The 27,142-nt window shown below is 32.6% G+C and overlaps 2 protein-coding genes across 6 annotated transcripts in view; both read right to left on the reverse strand.

Annotated features, from left to right (window-relative positions):
- Positions 1–1,751: 1,751 nt before the first annotated feature.
- Positions 1,752–6,263, reverse strand: LOC143206574 (uncharacterized). The gene is made up of 3 exons (XM_076419220.1): positions 6,184–6,263; positions 5,310–5,573; positions 1,752–4,139 (listed from the first exon to the last, which is right to left on the reverse strand). The coding sequence occupies exons 1-3, from the start codon at positions 6,261–6,263 to the stop codon at positions 3,932–3,934; spliced, it is 552 nt and encodes a 183-aa protein (XP_076275335.1). The 3' UTR covers positions 1,752–3,931.
- The window catches only part of tty (tweety), a 139,838-nt gene continuing 118,184 nt past the window's right edge, over positions 5,489–27,142 (reverse strand). For 3 of the 5 annotated variants that reach the window (XM_076417685.1, XM_076417702.1, XM_076417692.1), the window contains 8 exons: positions 20,236–20,403; positions 15,833–16,113; positions 11,955–12,178; positions 11,663–11,890; positions 9,633–9,876; positions 9,355–9,567; positions 8,489–8,677; positions 5,489–5,573 (listed from right to left, as the gene is read on the reverse strand). In XM_076417685.1, the coding sequence (XP_076273800.1) occupies positions 8,494–8,677; positions 9,355–9,567; positions 9,633–9,876; positions 11,663–11,890; positions 11,955–12,178; positions 15,833–16,113; positions 20,236–20,403 (1,542 nt within the window). In that variant the 3' untranslated portion in view covers positions 5,489–5,573; positions 8,489–8,493. The remainder of the gene's footprint in view (positions 5,574–8,488; positions 8,678–9,354; positions 9,568–9,632; positions 9,877–11,662; positions 11,891–11,954; positions 12,179–15,832; positions 16,114–20,235; positions 20,404–27,142) is intronic. The other 2 variants (XM_076417709.1, XM_076417717.1) reach the window with 1 other exon arrangement.

A 27,142-nucleotide genomic window follows, 5' to 3' on the forward strand; every position in this document is an offset into this window, starting at 1 on the left:
CTTATAGACTATATTAAAACAAAAACGAAACAATGTGTTTAGCAACTAAATTATTTTGATAAAATCAATAACAAATCGAAAATATACTATAGGATACTAATCTATCCAATAAAACAACCAACGCACATCATCAAAATTATAACGTCAGTACGTCGCAATGTTGCCGCATAAACTTTGCGCATAAAACGCAAAATTTTGGGTTTCCAATATTTGCCGTTTTATAACCTCTAATTATTATCACATTTTCAAGAATTTTGTAAACATTTGACAACAGGATAGACCAGTACCAACACAAATTGAATTTTATAGTTTGATTGAGTTATATGTTCCAAGACATCGAACAGCATTCTGTCTCTTTTTAACTATGGTAAAAAGGGAAGCAAAAATCCGTTTCGAGTTTAAAACGTATTTTACATTCTTACAAACTGCATTTGGCAGTATATTCGACGTAACCTATGACGTGCATTGTTTGTTTTACTAGACTTTTGGCATTTTTCAAAAACAACGGAAACATGACGGAAACGTTGACAATATATTTTTTGTGACATCTGCCATATAGCCCAGAAATTTCTCCATGAGAGTATTATTTATGATTGTCTAACTTTTTAGCTGTTAAGCGATTAAATATGATTATTCTAGAACTATAACTATCAGTAGCAATATTTCACAGCATTTTATCAAGTAAACTCTGAAATTATATTTTCGCAAGAATAAATTATAAAATGTTTTCTTTAAAAAAAGATCGTATCCATGTTAATAATCATTGGAAAAATGACTGCCGTTAAAATTTAAATTGCTTTACTATATCTTTACTATACAAAATTCTAAAATACATGTAAATTTAATATAATTCTCCGTAGGAACAAAACTTGAATTTGGCCTTCATTTTTTATTTACCTGCATCCTTATTTTCCCTCTTATTACATATTATTAGCATATAGATATGCGACTGTACTACTTATAAGGTAACATAATCTAATCGACTAAACAAAGTGTGTTTGTTAGCCGTTAATCGAGATAATATTGAATCATTAGTAAAATAATCTTTATTACTTTTTATTTATCATTCATGATTCAGACTTACAAGTAATGCGCATTAAGACGGATCTGTATAGTAAATTTAAATAATCCTTCATATTTTCTAAAATTCCCAAAAAATAACTCATTTAATTTAATCCGATTAATTGCGTTGGAGATCAATTCCAATTATTTATTAATTAAATATTAAATGAAAAATTACACCCACGTAGGCTTATTATCGATTCAATTTTGTTCATGAAGAAAAAATTACAAAACCATAGTTATATTTTTGCTAATTTAATACCTTCCAGTATCCTCTATTCCGATCTTGTAATTTCATTGAATTTTGTTGTTAGAAACTGCTAAACCTAAAAGTTAAAGTAAGCCTTAATAGGCTAAAATAGTTGGCGATAGCTCAGCCCTGTATTAATGGGAAAATAAATAAAAATAACCTAGCGAACAGATTTACCGAGAAAGCACATACTACTAAAGTTTCAATTTTTTTAAGTTAAAATTTTTTAATTTAAATTCACCTTTATTTTTTCAAAAAAAGAGATATCATTAATTGAAAACCCCAAAAAAACGACTAGATATACCATCAATTGTACTTGAGTTCTTAAAGGCTATAATTTTCCTACATTATAGTCATAGAGTAATTCTCTATGATTATAGTTGATATAATATATTTAACCTGAAAAAAATACGGTTACATGAAATTAAACAAAACAGCATTTCTTAAAGATTTTTTATTACATAAAATTGCTATACAATAAAAATGCATTATTTTGAAATAAAACTATAATATGCCTAAATAAATAGGGCATTATCGTACAAAATAAATAATGTACAAGGAAATTAAAGCTTCTCAAATAATAATCAATTACAGTAATAAAACCTTATCAAAAACAGAACTTATATTTAAACTATACAAGTGCCTATTTATTTAAAAACATCGATGCTTAAAATTGATGAAATTGAAACATTCAAAACGCTATAAAGTAGTTCACCGAGTGGAAAGATACATTCACTAATTGGTAATTCATTTAATTATTATTATACAATGTACGCACGTGTAATGTGCTTTCAAGTTGACAAGTCTATGTTAATAATATTGTGATAGGTTATACAGGGGATATACGGAAATGTAACCGCATTTTCATTTATTATACTTTAATCAGAATGATATAGATTGGCAATGATGAATGCAAACAAATAACGCGTCGTTACACTTCCAATAATATATTTAAACGGGAATATCGTGAATATTTAATATTCCTCCGTGAGCCTTGAAGGTAACTTGGACAACAAAATAATTTAAGGTAACTGGCGGCTATCTTTTAAATTTCACCCTGTAGAACAACTCCTAATACGAAACATACATACGAAACTTACAGCTTCAAGCATCAAACCATTGTCTTTGGCAGTTATTCAGTATTATATTTACGACAAAATATACAAAATTACACAGGGCTAGTAGTAAAAATTCTGCCCCGTATTTTTACAACAATATTATCCCTATATACTACCACATTTTATGTAGCTAAATTTTTATTATAACAGTAATATTGAGATAAATATCTTTATATTTTTATAATTCAGTAAACGAAAAATAACGTATTCCTTGTGATATTTAACGTGAATTGTATTCATGTTGATAAATAAAAATAGAGTAGCCTATAATACAGAACTAGAGATTCTAGCGCGACAAATGTATACTATACAGAGGGGGTTACGAAAAGTGACGATGCTCTTGGAAAAATATATGCTGTGTTTAATGTAAACGGGTATGTATTCTAATAACATGAAGTAAACAGTCGCTGCTCTGAGCATTTCAACCGCCTCAGACACTACCGATTATAAAATGAGCTTTACGAGACGGCAGAGTTCCTACGTAATGGATTCTTTTACAAATAAATAAAAATTGTTATTGTTCCCATTTCATTTAGATGTACTGCAACTATTTGTGCCTATCGCGCCTTTGATTCGGCTAAATGTAATGTTGGCACAATCGTTAGCGTGTTGCGTATCACACTTGGGCGTGGAAACTATCCAGATGGAAGAATTTTTCTTGAGAGGAAACAAACGGACACATTTTACAAAAAGTTTCAACTATCTCGTCTAAGAAATTCGTTTTTGTATCGTCTATAACCAGCTTGCTTTATCTTATTTATAATTACATGTTTCCTACACAAAAATGTCCATGTATAACACCTACAAAAAAATTGTGCTATAGCCTTTGAATGTCGATTACTTTAATATAAACGGATCAGTCACCGTTAAACGAAAGAACTTCACATCACTTGAATGGCACTAAAGACATCTATATTATACCAAATACATGTTTATACAGCAAAAGTACAGTATATATCATTAATGCTTTGTAAAAATTTATCTATCTATATATTCAGTAGATAACTTCTTTTAGTAGAAATTTCATATTGACATGATATATAATGTACACGAATTTTAAGTTTGTCATTAGATTAAAAAAATAATATCTACATACAAATAACCAGAATGAAATAAAAGACATAACTAGTTCCACTATTTATAGCATGCCTGCATTTCCCAAATAGAAACTAAACCATACAAAATAGAAGATCGAGTACTCCAATAGGTATAATAACAACTTACAAATCTTCTATTATTGGTTTACCTAAAAATCAACTGTTAAAAAGCCCAACTAAAATTTTACTCAGTCTTATAGTTGTAATGGATTCAGTTCATGTTAAAACGTACTGAAGGTGTTAAGACTTGAAATAACTTCTAAAAAGTGCTTCCAAATTGTTTGGTCAAAACAAGGGAATGTTGTATAAAGAACGATTTTCGGAATGTTGGTCAGTCTCTTAAAAAGGCTTCCTCACAGTTGCTTTTTAGATTAACGTTAAAAATAAATTACTTGACCAATAGTCTACAGCTCGGTAACAGCGTACAGCTGTCTTTCGCTATCATTATTAGCGTACATGGCCTCGCTTTGTTGATTTTGATCTTGGATCTTTGCTGGTCTAAATTGCGCGTGACCGCCGGATGATCCTAAGTTACCTCTTTGCAACGATCTGAACTGCAGATTGGGTTGGAATGTACTCACTGATTCTTGCCAAGCGCCGCGTTGCAGAGACCTAAAAATATAATTATTAATCAATAATTTGTTTTGCCCTATTCACAGAAAAAATAGAAATTTAACTTATAGGCAATATCTAGATGTCACTACTTTGAACTCATTATTTGTTTTAATCGCTATACTAAGAGCCGTGAAGGCATTTGATTAATTTTTTTCATTTCTACGGTGCGTTTGTTGCTTATTTGTTTTGTGCGCCATTTTCAGTGTTCCTTACGTAGGGGAGAGTGTGCTTAGATTTTATACGATTTAATAATTAAATTAATAGTTATTAGCGTAATATTAGTGGGCAATACAATATAGATATAATACATCCTTAATCAAGGAAGTGTTGTATACCCAGACGAACACAGAACATGCAGCAGTATCGTTTTCCTTTGAAAATGTCTTTAAGCTGTCTAAATCCCAAACTAACTGGATTGAGTATGAAAGAAATTTATGATTGTTATCGCGTGTGTAGTTGCTGTTGTGATGCAAGTAGGGTATGATGCAAGTAACTATATTCATATAAGTAAGTTCAATGCATGAAGAATTTTGGTGTAAAGTGGTAGTGAATGGTATAAAATTTTATTGTCAATGAATTAAAAATTTATTAACTTTTTTGAGGGGGTTAATTTTTTTTCAGAAAAGTATTTTGAATAAGAATCCAAATAAATACATTGGATTAAGGCCACTTAACTAAGTTAACCTGGAAAATTTTCTGGATCTATTAGAGTTCTTAAAGTGCTCATCATAAGTTTATGTTTCTCGTCTCACTCGCTTTTGGTAAATAGGATGAAAATGAGGCCGCTTTAGATATTTCTTTACCAAAAGCGAATGATTATCAAGAGCTGAGAAATTGTAACTGGACTTTTAGTTCCAGATGTTCCTATGCAAACAAACAAAATTTTACGTTCGTATCATAGTATATATTTCAGATTATTTTGCAAAATTTGAAAAAATCAATTACAATTTTTGTTTGAATTTAGTTGTGAGTAAGTAACTCACAAGATCGACCGATACAAATATCTTCACAGCAAAATGTTTTCAGAACAGGTACCTATAATAGAAATTTAAACTGACCGACCAATTATTTGGTCGTAGATATAGGACGTAGCGAAACGTTTATACAGAGACCCCTAATGAGTTTTATCTCTATTACTCTATTGTTATATTTAATACTATTCAGTACCTGAAGTTGTTTGGGTTGATTGGAGTCTCTGGAATAGTACCAGAAATAGTAACGGGTACTTTCGGTACTGGCGGCTTACTTCTGGCCTTTTCGTCAGGAGTTTGCGGCAAGGGACGACGTCCCAATGACGAATACTTTCCTAAGGTGGCGGTGCGTTGAGGTTCTTGGGCCTGGTGTTCTTTTTGCTGTTGGGTGTTGCTACCTTGCTGTTGTCCTTGGTCGAACTTAAATCCTTTAAAGTTTGGGAATTCCTTGCAGGCATGCCTGAAATAAAGACAATATATATCATATACGCTTCAGTCCAGTTTTATTTTAATTCTATCCACGGTTTGGTATTAAAAAGATCTGAACCAATAGTTGTATGAACTTAAAATAAATTAATAACGAAATTGTTTAGAAATAAAAATCGATTCAACTATAATTTAATTTAACATTCATTGATCTTTTAATTCAGATCATTTAAGCTTAATATGCCATATACCAGATGTACCAGAAAGACATTACCACTTTTTTAAAAAGAAATGTATATAATTTTTAACAAAATGGAAACATATGTTTATTCAAAGTATTGGCCACTTGATTCTAAATTTCTTGTCCGTGTTTTAAGCTATTTATCTTTACCTTCTCAAAAAAAAAACTGTTTGTCCTATGAGCAAAACCATTCATCGAGTCATTTTCTAACCACTTCGAAATGGCGAAGTGCTGCTAGGCAAACGCGTGACTCATTAATGCGAAAACTGATAGTCGGACGGGCCAAGGTCTGGAGAGTACGGCGATTGCGATAAAATGTTTCATTCAAGTGCTTTCAATGCTTTCTTGATCGGTTTCGCTTTTTTATGAGACGGCGCGTCATCGTGCTGTAAAATAACTATACCGTGTCTTCGGGTTCATTCTGGGCGTTTTTCGATCAACGCACGGTTCAAATTGATCATTTTTCATGTTTTGAAAAACCATGTTTTCTGCGCTTAAGGGTTTCAAAATAAATCTTTTTATCACCCGTCACTATTCGATGTAGAAATTACTTCCGATTGAACTCTTGAAGTAGCATTTCACAGACGATTTTTCTATTTTCCATTTGCCTGTTATTCAATTGATGGGCGCCTATCTTTCCATCTTTTAGATTAACGTTTCTGCCAATTGTTTTTGAGTTTAGGTTGGGTCTTCATCCAATAGTTCTTGCAGTTTCGCATTTTCAAAGTTTTTCGGTCTACCAGAACGTTCTTTATCTTGCACATCGAAATCATTACTTTTGAATTTTCGAAACCACGCCTCACATGTTTTTAAGGTTATGCTCATCATAAATTTGATGAGTTTCAGCAACTTTTTTTTTAATTAAATAAGAAAAGTAATACGTGCCGCAAATACACGTTTTCAGATACAAAACTTGACATTTTCAAAAAAGTATAAATCTTTGACTTTCGAAAAATATATGGCGTCTAGCTTTGAAGCTTGATGTCAATAGTATAAAATATGTGTCAAATCAGAACTACATACCTAAGCCTAGATTACTTAGCCTTAAGCTTATCTGTTAGAAAACCGGTACACCTGGTATATTTATGGTGTTTTGTTAGCTTTTGTCTACATAATACATATTTATTTATAATTTTCTTAACCCAACTTTTATTATCACACAATTAACTAAGTTCGAAATTTTGTTACAGTGTATAACATAGATGCATTTAACTCTTAATATATGAGATTCTGTAACTTTTCACATTATTCAAAGTCTTTTGTGTATTATTTTTGCACTTATACTGAAACTACTTAGCGAAATAAAACGTAAATAAATAACGAAGAAATAGTTATTTTTATGCTAGTTCATGGCTTTACACAAAACTCTAAGACACAGAGTAAAAGAAACATCAATCAGAAACTTGAAAAAACGCTAAAACGAAATTAAAGAAAAAAGTCTTTGTATGTCTCTAAAGGTAAGAGCTTATATAGGACGCAATATTTAATACAAAGATGACTAAAGCATGTTTAGCCTTTTTAGGAAAAAACTTCTACAATTTTTTTCTGTTTATAAAGCTCTGAAATGCAACATATCTCTCACTCGTTAATTTTTTTTGACTCGCACTTGATTTCTCCCCTGAAAATGCTGATGAAAAAAAAATCCGACGAAGAGAATGAAAGGTTTCAAGACATATTTCACACATATGGAGTGCTTGCCGTTTTTTCTTGGTTGATTCACTTTGATATTCGGATTCCAGTGATAATACAAACAAAAAGTACAAAGTAATTGTAATTATATCATCAGATAGATTTTTTTGAAATGTGTAGCGTTTAAGCAGAATCTTTTAAATGTTTAACTTTTTGTAGTTAAACATTTAAAAGATTAAAAGATTAATGTAAAAAAAAATGTTACAAACATGTTAATGTTACAGGTAGACCAAGTTTGCATTTGTAAATCTGAATAAAAATGTATGAACAAGTATTGCTTTATTAAGGCTTATTAACTGTTTGAAAAGCCTGTCTTGATAGCAAGAAAAATGAGCTAGATAAATCCTTTAATTCGGCTTTCTATTGTCAACTAATCCAATAATAATTATTGTCACTAGATTAGCGACGAAAAGCCATGGATCAAAAGTGTACAAATAACACTAATTAGTGTTTCAAATTTATATGAATATACTATCTTTGAAAAACATGAAAAAAAAATGAAATCACATCAGCCTCAAGATTAAAAAACGGTACTGGTTAGCTTGAAGATACTTCCAACTTGACCTAAGATCAAAGAAATTGATTTATCAGTCAGTAATAAACTCTATTTCGACTTATGACGTGATGATTAATTATTAATGCTTATTACCAAGTAACCAACGAAGAATTGCAAGATGAAATCAAATGAATCCAATATTTCGCCGCAATACACGAAATAACGATAGTAAATCACAAGATTGTAGCGAACCAAACCACACGAACTTGTATGTTGTATGAGGAATGAAAATGAAAGCATATCATATGAATACTCTTATTTTAGGCTAATTTAATTTTAATTTGGAAAATGCTAAATGAAATTAAAATAAAAAATGCAGAATGATAGTGATAAATTAATTTATAAACTAAGTTTGTTTAATAAGGGTATCTAATGTAAGATGTACTAAAATAATTGTTGTTAGAATGAATATAAAAGGCAATAATGAAAATCTAATAAATGTTTAGAATTTTTGTAAACACACCTGTCTCAGTAGAAGTCTGAGCTTTCCAATGTCTTGCATTGTTTACTTAAAGTGGCATATTTGCCATTATTTGGTCCGGTTAGGGGTTCGTGGTGGTGGTGTGAGGGTAGGCGACCTAATGTGTGTCCTCTTAAATGCGAGAGATGCGCCCCGCGATGGTGCTCTTGAGCTCTTGTATCACAGCCATCCCTGTAAGATTATTTTCAATTAGCATCGCGTAAAAATAGATCTGCAACTTTAATGGTATGTCTCAATCAGCGAAATATTAGGCGTAAATAGTAAACATATTAGCTCACAACTATGACATTCCATAAATATAAAACCAAATAAGAAACATTAAAGGCATTTAACTATTTGCACATTACCAAAATAATTAAAACATGAAGAAAATGTTAAAATAAGCTATCTAATTTTTTCTTGAGAAAAAGTCATATTTATATTTTTTCAAGGGAGCAAGAATTTTAACAGTTACTTTAACTAAAACCTATGCCTGTCATTAAAAAAGCAAATATATTATTGTGGCTATCAAATTCTATCTCTATTTCTTTCTTAAGAGACAATTAAACTTTTAAGGTATCATGGTATTCTAATTGCATTAATTAAAATAACACTATAGGCTTTTGCATCTAAATGTACTAAGTACTGTGCATTTATCAATCAAGATACTCTAGTCAATTTCTTTAAATGACATAAAAGAAATTTACATTGAATATTAATAAAAGTGGGTTAATTAAAATTAAAAAAGCGAATGCCCAAATCCCACTAGGCACAGGTATTAAAATGTTACTAATTTTTAAATGATGACGACATATTTTAAAAAGTTCTTATCCCCTATCCAACAAAAATAAAATAAATAAAGTGTGTACAGCGAATGATCAACTTCATGCACTGGAGGAGCTGAGGCGGCATGCGAGGGTGGCGGTCTAAGGAGAGCAGCGTGCGCATAGCTAGGCGGAGGTGTGTCAGGGGGGCCAGTGAACTGCCCTTGGCTTCTCTGTAGAGTCCTAGCAGCGATAGCCTGACTGGCGGCTGGTGGCGGAAGGAACGGATCCGTCTCGTTGACCTGTTGATAATCTTTCCTGCAATCCAGACAAACATATATGGTTAATTAATATACTGGTTGGATTTAATGTGAACATATTACTTCTTTCTTATATAAATCCACGTATGAGAGTCGACCCAAACTAAGATTGTTAATAGGATTCCTGCTAAGATAGCCGAGGCGAGCATTAAAGTTAATCCTAACAATCCAACGTTGCACAATGCTCTCGCTCCCCTCAAATAATGAGTGTACAATGCTCTACAATCTACCAAAGCTGTGAGCTGGGTACCTATGGTGTCGGCAGCGTTGATTTCAGTTTTCAGCGAATTAAATTTCTGCTCCAAACCTGAAAATAAATTTAAAATTAAAATTTAGATTGAAGATTAGACTTTTTTTTTATTATTTAATTATTACATTGTTAGTAGTCATTTCCCACTAACCTACAATATGTCTTTATGATAACTTAAATCTAGGTATATAACTAGGAGAGCCCATAGTCACTGGTGAAATAATATTTATACATGTCACTGCTGTATTTTTTATTATACGCATGTCACTACACAACACTACACAAGATCATACGGTTTGATTCTTTTGGGTCTGTGTCCTGCTCTGGTGGTATATAAAAGTTGTAATACTTCAATATTCTCATGAGAATGGAGTCCTTCCTCATGCCCCCTTGTAATTCTCTTCATTCCTTGACTGACTGTGGGTATCTGAAGGTCTCGATGTACAATATTTCTCAGGACTTTGTTCTGCAAAATTTGTATTTTGTTTATGTTACTCTTTGCAGAACATCCCCATAATTGAACTCCGTATGTCCATATAGGTTTCAGTATTTGCTTATATAACAGCAATTTATTATGTACTGATAATTGTGATTTTCTTTCAATTAGCCAATACATTTTCCTATATTTCAATTTCAGTTCTGTTCTTTTCTTCTTTATATGTTCCTTCCAGCTAAGTTTTGCATCAAGTTGCCGATCAGTTGTTGCTGTATGAAATGATAGTATTATTTGATCTATTGGTGCTTCTACGGTCTGATTGTAGGTGAACTTCACATGCACAGATTTACTTTCGTTAATTTTTATTTTCCAACCTTATGTCCAATTATTTATATTGTCACTTGTCTGTTGTAATTTTCGTATGGCTTTTTTGACTATTGTCTCCGACAGCTATAATCGCAGCATCATCTGCAAATGTAGCCATCGTAATGTTCTCTATTTGTAGTACATCACAAGTGTAGAGTAGATAAAGCATTGACACCAGTACACTTCCTTCTGGTACACTTGCTTTAGCTTCCTTTATTGTAGAGTAAGCTTCTTCTTGTTTAACTCTAAACAATCTGGCTGTAATTTACGATTTTAATAGCTCGGTATGTTGTTTGGGTAACATTTTCTGTAGTTTATGAACAGGCCTTAATGTCAAACCTTATCGAAGGCATGTGCTACATCTAAGAATATAGCTGAGCATACTTTTTTACTTTCGTAGGCTTTTTCAATAACATCTGTTATTCTGTGGACCTGGTCAATTGTTGAATGCATGTTAATAAACCCAAACTAGTGTGTTGGTACTAGGTATTTTCTCTTTATTATCGGCTTTATTCTTTTCAAGAGAAGATTTTCAAAATCCTTAGATATTACTGGCAACAGTGACGTAGGTCTATAGACTTTTATTTCGTTTGGTGACTTTCCAGATTTTGAGATCATTATAATTTTCTCCATCTTCCAAACGCCTGAGCCCATGTTTTAATCTAAATGCTGTATTGATCAAGTTGGTGAGTTTTATAATTACATTTCTTGGTAGTTTTGCTTAATTATCCTGTTATAAATCATAGCCTGGTGATTTAAACCTATTTAATGGAATATTTCTGACACAAATAATTCATTGCATTATTATTTATTGAGGTTAAATTTCAAATATTTAATAGATTCTCGCTGTCTTTTTACAATTAATAATTTTTAGAGTTTGTAAAAACATTGTACTTTATTTTTGAACAAATTTGAATTTTTGAAAACAAAATTTTTGAACAAATTTGAATAAATTATTGTGCTATTAAATTCAAGTTTATTTATATAATTTAAATCTATTTCATTCGTTAAAAGAAATTGTGAGTATACAAAATATCTTACCTTTTTTTGGGAACAATTGAAACGCGATAGGTTTTATTAAAGTCAATTCGGTTCGCATATTCTCCAACGTTGTTTTCGCTTCTCTCAAACGCTGCGTAAACGGATTTGCTCTTGCTCTCTCACAGTTCAAATAATGTCTTAAAATATCTTTGGATAATTCGGTGCTTGCTTGGTTTTCTATAAACTTTTCCGGTGTCATGCAGAGATCTCCCAAAGCAACGGTAGATGCTAAAACATAATTTTAATTTTCGTATAGTTAGTTGTAAATCATTATTTGAATTTAATAACTCACCTAAATATATTGATGCCATGATGAATGAAGCTATAACGGCTAAAAGACCGCAAACTGAAAACGCTATAAGTGCGCATCTGTTATGTCGAGCCACACCAACTAATAGGATCACGCAAAGAATGAGGAGAATGCTAAGAACGGTCATCGTGAACGGCCATCTTACAGTTTCAAATTTTTCTACTTCTTCAATTATTGGTATGAGATCTAAGGCCAATAAGGGATTCCTAAAATTATATATATTTAATATGATAAACCGTAAGTAGAATATATACATGATATATGTTAATACTATAGATTTTATTGTACTATCTATATCAACTAGATATGGATATGTATTAATTATATATATGTAATGCAAGTAATTTGTTGTATTGGCAGAATATTTTTAGTATATATTTCAACTAGCGACCCGCCCCGGCTTCACACGGGTGCAATGCTGATACTAAATTAAATACACTACAGAAAAAATATGAACGTTGTATATAAAAACATAGCGGCCCGCTCCGACTTTGCACGGGCATAAAATATATATGCCTATGTCACTCAATGAAAACATGATTAAAATCGATCCAGTATTTTTGGTTCATTCATTACTGCCCTTGGCCTGCACGCATTAAATTTGGAGTAAAACAATTCCTCTTCCCCTATACTTACTATGAAGATTTCCTGCTATCTTTGGAATATCTAAATTCATACAATTTTTATTACATTACACATTTTTAAACGCAAATTTTAAATTTGTAATATCTCCGAAAATATTTGTTTAATTTACATGCTGTAAGGAACCATATTGATCTATATTAATTGCACACTGTATTTAAGGTACTTAATTCGATAAGGATTAATGCCGTATTGCTTAAAATAGCTTCGTAAATAAGCCATTTTCTCACGTAAAAAGTAAACAATAAAAATGGTTAATGTGGGTTATCCCTAAAAGATAAACATATACCATCGCGGACTTTTTTGTAGACCTTTTTATGGTGTACAATACTGTAGTACATTAATTTGATCTAACTCGTAGGGTTAGGCAGCGTTTTTGCTAATTGCTAAATAAGCCTAAAAAAATAGGTTAATTTACGACATCACGTTAGAAACCTCTAAAATTAGCAATGTTGCCTTAGTATATTATGCATGTATTATACATATAAACCTTCCTCTTGAATCACTCTATCTATTGAAAAAAAAACCGCATCAAAATCCGTTGCGTAGTTTTAAAGATTTAAGCGCACATAGGGATATAGGGACAGAAAAGGCGACTTTGTTTTATACTATGTAGTGATTAATGTAAATCAGATATGATGATTAGTTTAAGAATCAAGAATCAAATTTTATAATGAGCTAAACCTATTTCTTTAGACTAAATTAAATTATCACAAATATGATATATGTTGATATTAAATATTTTATTATAATACCTACCTATATGAGTTATTTATGTATATAGGGTTAATTATCGGTATATATTAGCGTATAAGCAACTTATTGCAATACAGGCAGGATAAAGCTTTATATAGTGCAGAGTCTTAGATTCCAAAATACTTTTGTCACTTATATTGTTCTTCGGCAACAAAACAAGCCTAACTTACAAATTTACTAACTGGGACACGTTTAGACTTATAATTACTTATAAGTATAGTACTTGTAAGTATAGTTACTTGTAAGTATAGACTTATAAGTATAGACGATCTTAATCTGCAAACCCGAAATATGATTGACCAAATTTGGTCTGCTGTAAAAGAAGCTATTCGGACATCAAGAGAGGAATCAGAATATGAGGCAAATTACTCCCTTGAAGTTAGGGAATTAATAAAAAAAGTCGAAAAGCTAGAAGAGACACAGAACCAGAAATGGTGTAAACAAAACAATATTTAATAGAATTAGTAATTAGCCAAATCAAAAGATTATAGAATATAAACAGAGTTGCTTCGAAAAATATGTAGGTGAATTAAGCCCTGAAGCAAACAAAGACTACTATGTTATGAAAAGTAACTCGGATATTTAAAAGACCAATTATTAGAATACCGACTGTTAAAAATGATCAAAATGAATGGGTTCGATGCAACGACGAAACGGGTGAATTATTCGCAGAATATTTAGCTAACGTATTCCAACTGAATGATACAGGACCTACAATAGATATAAATCATATTTATCAGCCCGATGTAGCTGTAAATCTGATTTCTCCAATGGAAGAAGCCACAGAAATTGACAACAACCAAAAGAGCTGCCACGAAAAGAAATAATCATGTTGATTATGATTATGTTAATCATATATATCCAATGCCTGTTTGAGACTGCAGCATGTTCCGGAATGTCTTACGGCTGGTCGAAAAATTATGTTAAAAAAACCTGACAAACCGACAGAACAAGTTGAATCACACAGGCCTATTTCGCTATTACGTGCGATATCAAAATTATTTGAGAAACTGCTGTTAATATGTATCAAACCATTTATAGAAATACCAGATTTCCAGTTTGGATTTCGAAATTACCACTCGACAATCGATCAAGTGCGCAGAGTAATAGCCATTGTTGAAAAGGCATTCGGAGAAAATAAATACTGCCCTGCAATTTTTCTGGACGTCTTACCAGTTTTTGACCGGCAATGGCATTTGAGATTAATCTACAAAATGAGCAAATTTCTACCGCGGAATTACTGTCCACTGCTGAAATTATATGTTTTCGAAAGAAAATTTAAAGTCTCACATGAAGCGGCATTTCCAACGCTTTAACCTATTATGGCTAGAGTACCACAGGGTAGTGTTTTGGGACCACTTCTAAATCAACAAAAGAAATTACTTGGAACATTTGCCGATGACATAGTTATCATGGCAACAGATGTATCTCTGTTTAAACCTGTAGAAAAAGTACAAGTAGTGGCCAACAAGAACTACAAACGGACTAGAGACTGGAAAATACTTAGTAGCACCAAATCTGTCCATGTCAATTTTGCGTTGCGGCGAAATGACAAAAACCTAATTATGCCACTAGACGGGTGTCAGATTTCTCAATAAGAATCAGCTAAATACCTTGGAATATATCTCGATGGTAGGTTAAAATGGAAACGTCATGTTAGACAAAAAGCACAGCAGATTAAACTCAGCAGAAAATCAAGCAACCGTACCGGTTAGTCGGAAGATACTCTCAACTTGACCTAAAATCAAAGATATTGGTCAGTCAATCATAAAGCCAATTTGGCTCTATGGGGTGCAAACATGGGGTTGCACTAAGACATCAAACCAACTAGTAATCTAACGCAGCCAAAACAAACTTCTACGATTATTTAATCTACAAATGCTTATCGCTACGTAACCAACGAAGAGCTGCACGATGACCTCGAAATCAAATGGATACACCAAGTGATCGAAGATTTCGCATTAAAACATAAAATATTTAATAAAAAGGTTGCCAAATTACAGCAAAGTGGAAACAATACAGCTTCTGGACAACAAGCAGGAAATCAGAAGATTGAAGCAAATAAATTAATTTGTAAATTAAAATTGTAATAATGATATTTAATGTAAGATGTAATTTTTAAAAAAAATTGTTATTGAAACAGAGCGGATATGTTAATATAAAATATTTTATTTCAGCATTTAATACGTATGTTATTTGTAATATTGCCAATATAAATCTTTATATAATGCAGAAAGAGTGTTAGATGAGGAAAATATTTTTAGAATATATTTAATATAAAAGAACGATCAATGTTTATTAGGCTGCATATGAAATTTAACGATTAAGATGGCAGATTTATAGTAATGACTTGTTTCTCTTCAATAATGAATTGTTTTAAAATTATTTTGTTATTGAGGAATATTTGTAATTCAAATATAATACGATAATAAAATGTCTTCAGCTAGTATAATGATGATTACCTAATTTCCGCCGCTGCATTGGCGGCCAGAGTATTGTTGGAAACCAGCATTTTTAAATGTAACTCGGCCATTTTAAACACCGTCATATTACTGACCACATGATCGTAGAATACGGTACGGATGGCGTTAAAATCAGCTACCGCCTGGATACGGAGTTGTCGTTCTATGGCTTCGGTTTGGTTTCGTATTTTCGCGACCAGGCCGTTGATTTGACCGGCTTGGTTCAGCGTCTGGACGACACCGTTGTGTAAATCGTCGTTGCCGTATAGACCCAATCCAACCTGAAAATAAAAAAATAGATTGAGATTGAACTCTTGTTTTTAATTAAGCATACAATTCTTAAACGTATTGGATAGAAAAAAACACACACAGTAATCCCTCGATATCCGCGGGGGTTACGTTCCGATAAGATGGCAGCAGTTGGTGAAACCGCGGTTGGCGAAGGACCCATACATGTACGGATTTAACAGGTTAATTGAAAAGTTCCCGGTCTACCATAGTAAAACACATTTTTTGGCATTTTTTTTATTCAACATAATTGCCTTCAAGGGTGATACACTGATTATAGCGTCCCTCCAACTTTTCGATACCATTTTTGTAGTACGATTTGTCCTTTGCTTCTAAATAGGCCTCAGTTTCGTTTATCACCTCTTCATTCGACGAAAATCTCCTCCCAGTTCCCTTTCTTTTGAGATCTGAGGATAGGAAATAGTCGCTGGCGGGCAGATCTGGAGAATACGGTGGATGAGGAAGCAATTCGAAGCCCAATTCATGGATTTTTGACAGGGTCCATTGTCTTGATGAAGCAGCACTTTCTTTTTCTTCAAATGCGGCCGTTTTTCGGCGATTTCGTCCTTCAAACGGTCCAATAACGCTATGTAATAGTGGCTGTTCATTGTCCTTCCCACGCTCTAGAGCGGGTTCATCGTGTGCAGTCCACTCGGATGACTATCGATTGGACTTCGGAGTGAAATATGTTTCATCCATTGCCACATATCGATGCAAAAACTCGGGTTTATTACACTTGATCATCTTCAAACACTGCTCCGAATCATCAACTCGTCGTTGTTTTTGATCAAAAGCGAACTCGCGCGGCACCCACTTTGCACAGAGCTTCCGCATACCCAAATATTCGTGAATGATATGATTTACACGTTCAGTTGATATCTTTAGAGGGTCTACTATTTCAATCAGTTTCAATTTACGGTCATTCAAAATTATTTTGTGGATTTTTTAAATGTTTTCGTCGGTAACAACCTCTTGGGCGTCCACTGCGTTTACCGTCTTCGGTGCTCATTTCACCACGTCTAAACTTAGCATACCAATCCTTGCTGGTTGATTTTCCTGGGGCAGTGTCCAGAAACTCGTTATCAAGCCAAGTTTTTGCTTCAACTGTATTTTTTCCATTCAAAAAGAAATATTTTATCAACACGCGAAATTCCTTTTTATCCATATTATTCAAAATAACAAAAGTCACAAAGTTATATGCACTTAGAAAATACAAATGCAACAAAACAAAGTCTATTTAAAACAAAAAGAATAGTTTGTTGTTTCATTACTTTCTAAATGTCTGTCTGTGCTTCTTTATATAATTGTAGTAAACCCTCCAAACCATCTTTAAACTTCATACTTCGTTCCGGTGAAAGATCCAGGTCCAAACCAAATCCTGTAGTTCATGGGCAGATGGTGAAATTTTATTTATTTTGTCTAAAGTTAAAGACGTAGTGGATTTTCCAAGTAATTCTTGAGAAGTATCATGAGAGGTAAACATTATATTTTCACATTGAAGTCAATTAAATTGATGATCTCCGAATGTCCAGGCGCATTGTCAATAAGCAGAAATACCTTAAATAATAGTGACTTTGTGGCCAAATACTGTTTAACACTAGGCACAAAACAATTAGTAAACCAGTCTGTAAATAGCGTCATCATAACCCAAGCAGTCCTTATTTTTATTTTTTGGAGAGCCAAAAAGGTAAATAAACATTGGGTTCACCATAAAATCACCTGAGGCGGTACAACAAAACAAGAGTTAATCGGTCCTTAGTCAGCTTAAACCTGAAAAGAGAAACCGCGGTTGGTGTGACCGCGTGTAATGAGGGATTACTGTATTAAAATATGCACTTATATAACGAAGGCAAATTATAATGCAAACCATGCATAATTATGTGCGATTCAGTGAAATGTAGAGATACTTGAAGTGATTGCATCGATGTTGAATGCCGCTCACGTTTGTTATCAATATCAGTCACGTTTTGAGAAACATATTGTTGTAAACGTTGCAGCGTGAATACATATCTAAATAACGCGTATTAAACCTGACGCTATGTCATTTTGAATCGAATGAATAGTTTTACGTTTAACCACCAATAAAGACCAGGTAAGATGTTAAATAATTTGTTCAACGAATTTGAACTTCTCTGAAGAGAAACCGGTAAAATCTGAAATGAGCCCAATCACCCCGTATAATTATAGCAAGGTTGGGCAATATTTGAATTACTTGTAGTTAAAATACGTAACTGAAACAGAAATACCAATTATGTATTTATAATTCAGTTACTTCTTAAAAAAAATGTTTAATTGGTACAAAAGTTCGAATATCGATATATTACTTAACTTACTTCAGTTCGATGCTCTCATTTACAACTATCGATACTTTGACAAAGTACCCGACCAAAAAATATCGATGAGGGGCAAGTAATTCAAAATATTGCTATTTATACCTTAGAGTGAATTAAATTATGAAATAATACCTGGTAGCAATTGGAGTAGCCGGATTAGTAAAAATGATGATTTTATTGTTCTTGCGATCACGGACAATGATCAACCACAGAAATCAAAAACTTAGTTGGCCACCTTCCTAAATATTGAGAGCAAAAAGCATCCTTAAAATATAATGGTGAGTACAGAGTTGAACGAAGCGAACGTTCGGGGTCTGCGCGAAGAAAATCTTTCCGTTTGCGGTGATCGAAATCAATTCGTGGCGTCTTCGGTTCCTCTTGGAAAGTTTCAGTCTCCAAAAATCATTCGACGGTTTTCATCGTTTGGTTCGCAGGCACGTATTCTTTTGTTTATAACCATACTTTTCACAATGGCATGCCAAAATAAAATGTCTTGTGGATCATTTTTCGACGGTACGATCTCTGGATAATAGTAATCTTTAAACGACTCTTGAGACGTTTAAATGTCAATTTGACATCAAGTTTTCCAACGAATTTATAGAAAAGATATTGTAAAAAGAATTGCACACCTTGTACCGATCGAAAAATCAGAAACATCTGCCTCGAAAAACGTAAAAAGAACGTTGCTCATTTGACTATGATAATAAACGACGGTGGTATAAACATTTTGGAGAGGACAATGCGGAGGCGTTTGGTTGAAGAGAATCTAATAGGATTTCGATCTTCCAAAAAACAATGCCTAACTGACCGCATGAAAAAGAAACGACTCCATTGCCCTAGACCAGGATAGAATATCGAAATATGACTGTTGCAGACTGGATTAAGAGTCGAGTAAGTATAACTTTTTTAGCAATACAATTAGTCAATAACGTTTTTCTAGTATCAATTCTATTAATTTACAGGTGTGCTTTTCCAACGAACAAATTCCACGCCGACTGCCTTGTAGAGACGGTTAAATACCGATTAGTGTCATGTTGTGCTCTGTTATCTGTGATCTGTCGAAGGCATGGGACGCCTATACATTGTAGAAGGGACAATGAAATAAGACCAATACAAGCGAGTATTAGAAACCCGGTTACTACAGCAGATCAATGAATGGTTGTCTGATGATGACAACTACATTTTTCAGTATGACTTTGTCACAAAACCAGAAGTGTTACTGCATATTTGGCGAAAAAAAACACTATTTTGTCTAGGCCAGATAATTTACCAGAAATGAATCCCATAGAAAATATGTGGGAACTCACCAAACCGGATATTGCAAAAAAAGCGATTATCACCAAGAAATAGTTAATTGAAACTCTCATCAGAGAATGGCATCACAACTCCAAACTCCAGGAATATGCGAAAACATGCATTGAGACGACGTATAAAAGCTCTTATTGCAGAAAAGGGTGGCAACACTAAATATTAAAATTAGTTCTATTATTTTTTAATTAAATACTGAAAAAAAATTACTGAAAGGAACATCATAAAACTGTTTTGTATATTTTTTAGGGTTTTTATGATCCCAATAGAGAGATACAGATACAAAATAAAAAATATATAGGAAACCACCAAGTAATCATTTCTTACAGAAATCCAATTAAACCAGAAATTGTTCCTAATAATTTGGCCACCCACTGTAGAAAATTGGTTAGTGCTATCTATCGAGGTCACCTACCTGATTATAGAAGCCTGTACTCCAATCAAGAAACAAAAATAAACAATAATTGAACTTACCGCTGCACAACATAAAACCGACGTTACGGCCAAAGTAATCTTCAGGGCCGAAATTGACTTGGCGTGTCTCGGTTTCCGATCGCAACATCTCGTCAATAGATAAAGGAGGAGAACGAAAAGGGTAAAGATCAGCCAGGCTGCCGGTATCGATGCTAATATCCCCAAACTCTGCAAATAAAAAAGAAAAACCATTACGTATAGTTCCATATATCATATGGCCTGAAAAGGAACAAATAACAGTGAAATCAATTCAATAAAATGGAGCAAAATAACGGTGATCTATAATCTCGAAATATAAATAACCTTTCTATCTGCTAATATTAAGTTGTTCAATATGTTTCGTCGTTCAATAAAAGTATATAAAGTATATAAATAAATAAATAAATAAATAGATAAATAAATAAATAAATAAATAAATATATATATATATATATATATATATATATAACACAACTGTTTTGTATATTTTTTGGAGTTTTTATCAACAGATCAATTGAAAAGTCGCGATATCTGATGTAAAATATCTCAAAAGAACTCTATACTCTTCGCAACATTCAAAAATCCATTTGGCAGAATTCTATTTCATAACATAGATTGTCGTTTATACCCTCATGCCCTCAAAAAATACAAACATCTGCTACAGAAATATTTCTGGTCGTCTAGATATGGATGTCATTGCTAGATGCTTGCCTACGTTTCTTGTAATTCATCCAAATAAAAACATTTCTGATCAATATAAACTACTTATTATTTTTTCCTGAATGCCAAAAATTTTAGTTCAAAATATTTCTTCAAATTCCTTAAATTTTATTAGACGCATGCATGTAACAGGTTAATTAAAAAGTCCCCGGCCTACCATAGTAAAACACGTTTTTTTGGCAAAATTAGTTTTTTTTATTCAACATAATTTCTTCTAAATCTTTTGAGACCTGAGAACAGCAAATAGTCGCTGGGGGCTAGATCTGGAGAATACTCAATTCATGGATTTTTGCCATCGTTTCCACAGACTTGTGACACGATGCATTGTCTTGGTGAAGCAGCACTTTCTTTTTCTTCAAATGCGGCCGTTTTTCGCCGATTTCGTCCTTCAAACGGTCCAATAACGCTATGTAATTGTCACTGTTGATGGTCCTTCCATTTTCAAGGTAGTCAATGAAAATGATGCGCATCCCAAAATACAGACACCATAGCCTTGCCAGCCGAATGTTGCGTTTTCCACGCTTTAGAGCGGGTTCATCATATGCGTCCTTCATCATACTCGGATGACTCTCGATAGGACTTCGGAATGAAATGATGGAGCCATGTTTCATCCAATGTCACATATCGACACAAAAACTCGCGTTTATTACGCTCATCATCTTCAAACATTGCTCCGAATCATCAACTCGTCGCTGTTTTTGGTCAAAAGTGAGCTCGCGCGGCACCCACTTTGCACAGAGCTTTCTCATACTCAAATATTCGTTAATGATATGACGTACATGTTCAGTTGATATATTTAGAGTGTCTGCTATTTCATTCAATTTTAATTTACGGTCATACAAAATCATTTTGTGGACTTTTTAAAATGTTTTCGTCGGTAACAACCTCTTTTGGGCGTCCACTGCGCTCACCGTCTTCAGTGCTCATTTCATCACGTTTAAATTTAGCATACCAATCCTTGATGCTTGATTTTTCTGGGGCAGTGTCCGGAAACTCGGCATCAAGCGAAGTTTTTTCTTCAACTGTATTTTTTCCCTTCAAAAATCAATATTTTGTCAACACGCGAAATTCCTTTTTATCCATTTGTTTCACAATAACAAAAGTTTCTTAACTCAAAATGCTATAATTCACAAACTAATGATCTGACAGCTGTCAAATTTATACACGCATCTTTTTGAGGGTTAGGTCTAACTAAAAAACATATGGATTTAAATATAGTAGCGCCATCTATGTGTCAGGCCGGGGATTTTTCAGTTGACCTGTTACATACTGATGTATTTATCCCGTCTTGCTTGCGAACTGATGTAAATGGAACAACATTAGTAAATAAATTACAAATTAAAATTTTACTAAGCGTGTTTAATGAGATGTATTAAGAAAATGGTCATCCTCAAGATTACCTTACTTTTTTCAAATTTTGATAACACTGCTTAGTTCGACCTCCCTATAGACTTTATATTGATATGTTTAATAGAATCTTCAACACAGTAGATAAAAATTTGCACAACAAAAACATGAAAAAACATTTGAAATTGATTCACTGGTTGAATAATCAAAACAAAATGAATTTTGCAATTTTATTATTAATAAATAAACATAAAAATATTTTTCTCTGTTACATAACATATAAATGTCCTTATTAAGATAAAATTGAAAAAAAAACAACATATTATTAACATAAAAATATTATAATATAAATATATAAACAATATTATTATGAAAATATATTTTAAAACATAAATATTGAAAATATATGTTGGCCTTTTTGGTACTTAAAATGTATAATAATCTCAAAATAAAAATTGCTATCTTCTATATAAAACTGTTGACGACAAAAGATAAATGTTGGCAGATATTTCGTTATTACGTTGACCTTCACCATTTCACTTTCAGATAAGTTTTACACATAAGAGAATATGCAGACCATTAACAATTTAAAAATTTCCTTTCAGTTCATACATTATTTGGTTGAAATATTGGTAATATAATTAATTATATTATACAATAATTTGTTTTACGGCTAATTTAAAGTAGCACTAAACATGATTTACAAGATGAGCAGACTAAAGAGAATGGGTATATTTTTACGAGTTTTTTATGGTACTCATATTTCTCTAGGGGCCCCATTAAAATATATAGTTCAGACCGCACTATATATACTGTTTTTATGAAAAACGATATTGTTATTACCCCATAATCCTATTTATTTTCTCTCTCTTATTCGCTTATTATAGCTTCTCTTTTGTTTATTTTAAACTAATTTCATAATCCACAGTTGGTTAACGATAATTAAATAAGAAGTCGATTTTTATATTTGTTATTATTACTCAACTTCTATTTATTGTTCTTCATCTTCATCGATTACGGATTTCAAAATATACCTGTTAAGCATCAACAGCGAGTTGCCAGCACTAAAAAGCTCTTCAGTTTTCAGCTTTTTACGGCCTCCTGAATGACCTGATTTAAACCGTGGTGCTTTTCAGTTGAAAGAAGAGCAAACAGTCTAGGAGAGTTCTTGAATTTGTGTGAAACCATGTTTGGTTAGGAAATCCATGATAGCCGAGATGGTGTGTCCAATAGCTTTTTGCAAATCAATAAAATAAACAGGCACGCCACAAACGCTGTTATGTTTTTGTCTAGCTCTTTTCCAACGTACGTAAACGTGTGGAAACAGTTAATTTATCAACTGCTAAGTTGTCTGAAAATTCTTTGAAAGTTCGAACTAGATTTTTGTCAAAAAAATTGCATTCTCATTGCATATTTTTTGTCATTGACGCCAAAAATCAATTCATCAATTGGGATATGATGAAGCAACATCACAATACATTTGTAAACGTGTATAAAGCGCTTCGTTAGAAGATCTGGTCACATCAAACTGTATAACACAATAATACTAAAAATGAACACCAGAGTGCTATTATAGCTATTAATGCGGATTGAAGACTTCATCAAGTACATTTGGATTATTACAATTGGATGAGGTTTTGATAGAGTTCTTTTGTCTCATTGCTCAGCTAATTCTTCGAATATCTACTCAAATAATATCTGATGATCAATTGATCGAAAAATCACCAAATATCCCGAGTGTTATTATGAAATACCCACCCACAATCTATATATAATTACTGAGAATAAAAATATCGATTAAAGCTTCCAGAATCTTCCATCTATTTTTAATGTCCATATTCATGGTTATTATCATTATTATTCGTTCAGCCAGCTGCGTTTAGAAATATTATCAAAATAAGATTCAATAGCACTATCTAAACATTAACTAAATGAAGTAACAATGATATTAATTAATTTAAATTAATTTAATTTAACCTAAGTTTTGGAATGTAGATGAAGCACAATATCTTAATTAATCCTTGTATCTTTAATAACATTAATAAATCACACATTTTAATACAACCAAATCATTGGTAGGTAACATATATGTTGAAGGTCAAGACATGGCGAGAGTGAAAAGTGAAAAGAAGGAGGAAAAACAGATATCCATATATATGGTTTCATTTTACCAATATATATGTCAATATATATTGGTAAAATGAAATTCACACTGTTTACATGATTGTTATTTTACGAGACATACTTTGAATGTATCTGAAGTCATTCATAAACATTGGCTTTTGTGCATCAAACATGATGCTTCTGACTTAAAAGAAAATAAAATGTGAGTATAGAAAATTGAAACGTTACTAATTGTAGTTTAAGGGCGCCTGAAGATTATTTGTATCTATGAGAATGATTCAAAAGTAAATAAATTTGATGTTAAACTGATGATGATGTTAAAAAGTAATAAAAGTTAATGTAACTCGAAGTACAGAGACGCTGAAAAAAGATTACTAGTATTGAACAATGGAGAATGCTCTTCTGTGATAAATTTCACTTAATTTGAAGAAACCAAAGATTGGTTTGATGCGTTTCTAGGTTCGAAAATGATTTTTAGGACTACTTGAAAGATGGAAAAAATTATAGCTTTCCATAGACTTTGATTAATATATTTATTCATGTTGTTACTAAAATGAAGTCCTATGAAACACGGCCCATTTAAACACGGCAGCTCTACTCAGGCACTCACTACTGAACTGACTTTGCAAACGCAGAAAAATGTCCGTCTTTTTAACGTCTAAACGCCACTAAAAAACGAATGACAATACGCTGCGCACTTGACTTCAGTCATAGTCGTAGCACGCGCGTGAAACATGCGCTACCGACGAAAACTATGCCACACTGTTTGTAAAGGGACCCAGCTATCACATACTCAAGCCAAGACCTTCAAAACATACATGCTATAGTGTTTGTCTCCATCATATTTGAACCACCCTCGTATTACTTCTGAGGATATATTGGCGTCTAGGGCGTAAATTCAAATTATCTTGGGATAATAGGAAATTGCTGTATCAGTAAGTCAATCTTAGGCTCATATGCACGTGTGGAATCGAACTGTGCTGCAATAGTTTAGAGGTTTCAAAATAAAGTGCCATCGTTGACGCCCCCATATTATGCCAGTAACAAACTAATTCAGCGCGATATCCTTCTGGAAACCATAACGAGTGTGATGTAGTGTCAGTGTAAAGCACTTTAAAAGAGTGTCGTTGCACCCGAATACATTCACTAAACAATTAAATATGTGCGATGTCAGTGAAGTGCGTAGGTTAAAACGTTTTTTATCATCCGACCTGATTAATAGACACAAGACAGTTTTTGGAATAACATAGAATAGTAATTAAAATATAATACTAGTTTATATGTCATTGAGCACATCGTGGAATAATAAGAGCATGAAAATAAAAAATAATAATATATTGTACAATATTTGCCTATTAATTCCCATTTATTATTGATTTTTTGTTTTGTTTAAACCAAAAATTCCCATCGGCTCAACTAATTAATTGTATTAAATAATGCGTCGGTTTTAATATTGTTTTCGTGTGTTCTCCGCTGTTAAACGTGGAATATAAGAGTACCGACTCATTGCAGTTAAAATAAAAGTTGACATTGTCATGAACGCCACGGCCTGCGGTTGATTAGTATTCAGGAAACAAAGCGGCAACTTAAGGAAGTGCAAGGGGACCCTTCAGAATGCGTAACAGATGCATAACAATGGTTGATTTAAGAGGTAAGAAAATTCAGTGGCGTGCTTTGTCAGCAGTATTATTAATTATTCGTAAGTCGGTATATATATGTATGTACGGTAGATTTGCAATTATTTTGACTAATTCAGATGAATTGTAAATTCACGTGCATGGTAAAACATTATCAAAACCTCGCGGAGATTGTAGTACAAACTAATCGGCTGTAACTAATTGTGAATAAAAGACGAATTAATGTATGTTCGTCTAATAAAACAGCCAATACATATCAAGACTTCGAGTATACTATTTTTTTTAATTAATTACATCTTACACTTGATATTCCACATTAGTACATTCCTAATTTACAAATTGATTTATTACTACTGTTCTGTTGCACTTGCATTAATACACAGGCAAGGCGAGTACGGGATTAATAAGTACATCAGTATGTATTTTCCAAATTAAAATAAAACTAATCTCCTTAAGCTAAAGTTAAGAATACAATTATACACTAAACAAGTTCGTGTAGTTTCGTTCGTTTCAATCTGCTGCGTATTGTACAGTACCTGTATGGCTTCCACCTTGCTGTGATTTAGCAACCTTATTTCATGTTATAAGGCGAAATCTTGGATCACTTTGTGTATCAATTTGATTCCGAGGTCATCGTGTAGCTCTTCGTTGGTTACGTAGCGACAAGCATTGGTAATTAATCGTAGAACTTTGTTTTGGGTGGATTGGATTACAATGTATGTACAATGCACAATACCATAGCACACTGGTAGAAAAAATCCCAATAAGCAGATCGACAAAAGCTATAATTAAGGAATGCTTGCAAAACTAAGGAAGAAACAAAAGAGAAATAAAGTGACATCAAAATGACTTGACAAAAAAAAGAGAAAAGATATAAACACAACAACAAAGGAAACAAGAACTAAACGTAAAAAGGTAGATTCTCTCTAGTGAAAGTAAAGTAACTCTAGTTTTATATGCACTATAATGTCAAAATAATTTATATTTAATGATATTGTTTCTGTTTAATTATTCTATTTGCATATTTTGTTATTTGTCCCGAAAAACAACGTTAACTTTAAATGATGCAGAAAAGATTGAAAAAATAGAGAAAGAAGAAG

Source organism: Rhynchophorus ferrugineus, unplaced genomic scaffold (genome assembly GCF_030347505.1).
Source record: "Rhynchophorus ferrugineus isolate W39M unplaced genomic scaffold, kcgeb_rfMv2 rfM1, whole genome shotgun sequence".
NCBI classification, from domain to species: domain Eukaryota; kingdom Metazoa; phylum Arthropoda; class Insecta; order Coleoptera; family Curculionidae; genus Rhynchophorus; species Rhynchophorus ferrugineus.

What these genes read in the sequence shown, in the direction of transcription:
- LOC143206574 (XM_076419220.1), bottom strand. Translation starts at nt 6,263, where the DNA reads ATGGTTTTTCAAAACATGAAAAATGATCAATTTGAACCGTGCGTTGAT. An exon ending in AGAATGAACCCGAAGACACG is followed by an intron (nt 5,574 to 6,183) that starts GTATAGTTATTT and finishes TCTTTATTTCAG; the next exon opens with GCATGCCTGCAAGGAATTCC. An exon ending in ATCAACCCAAACAACTTCAG is followed by an intron (nt 4,140 to 5,309) that starts GTACTGAATAGT and finishes TTATATTTTTAG; the next exon opens with GTCTCTGCAACGCGGCGCTT.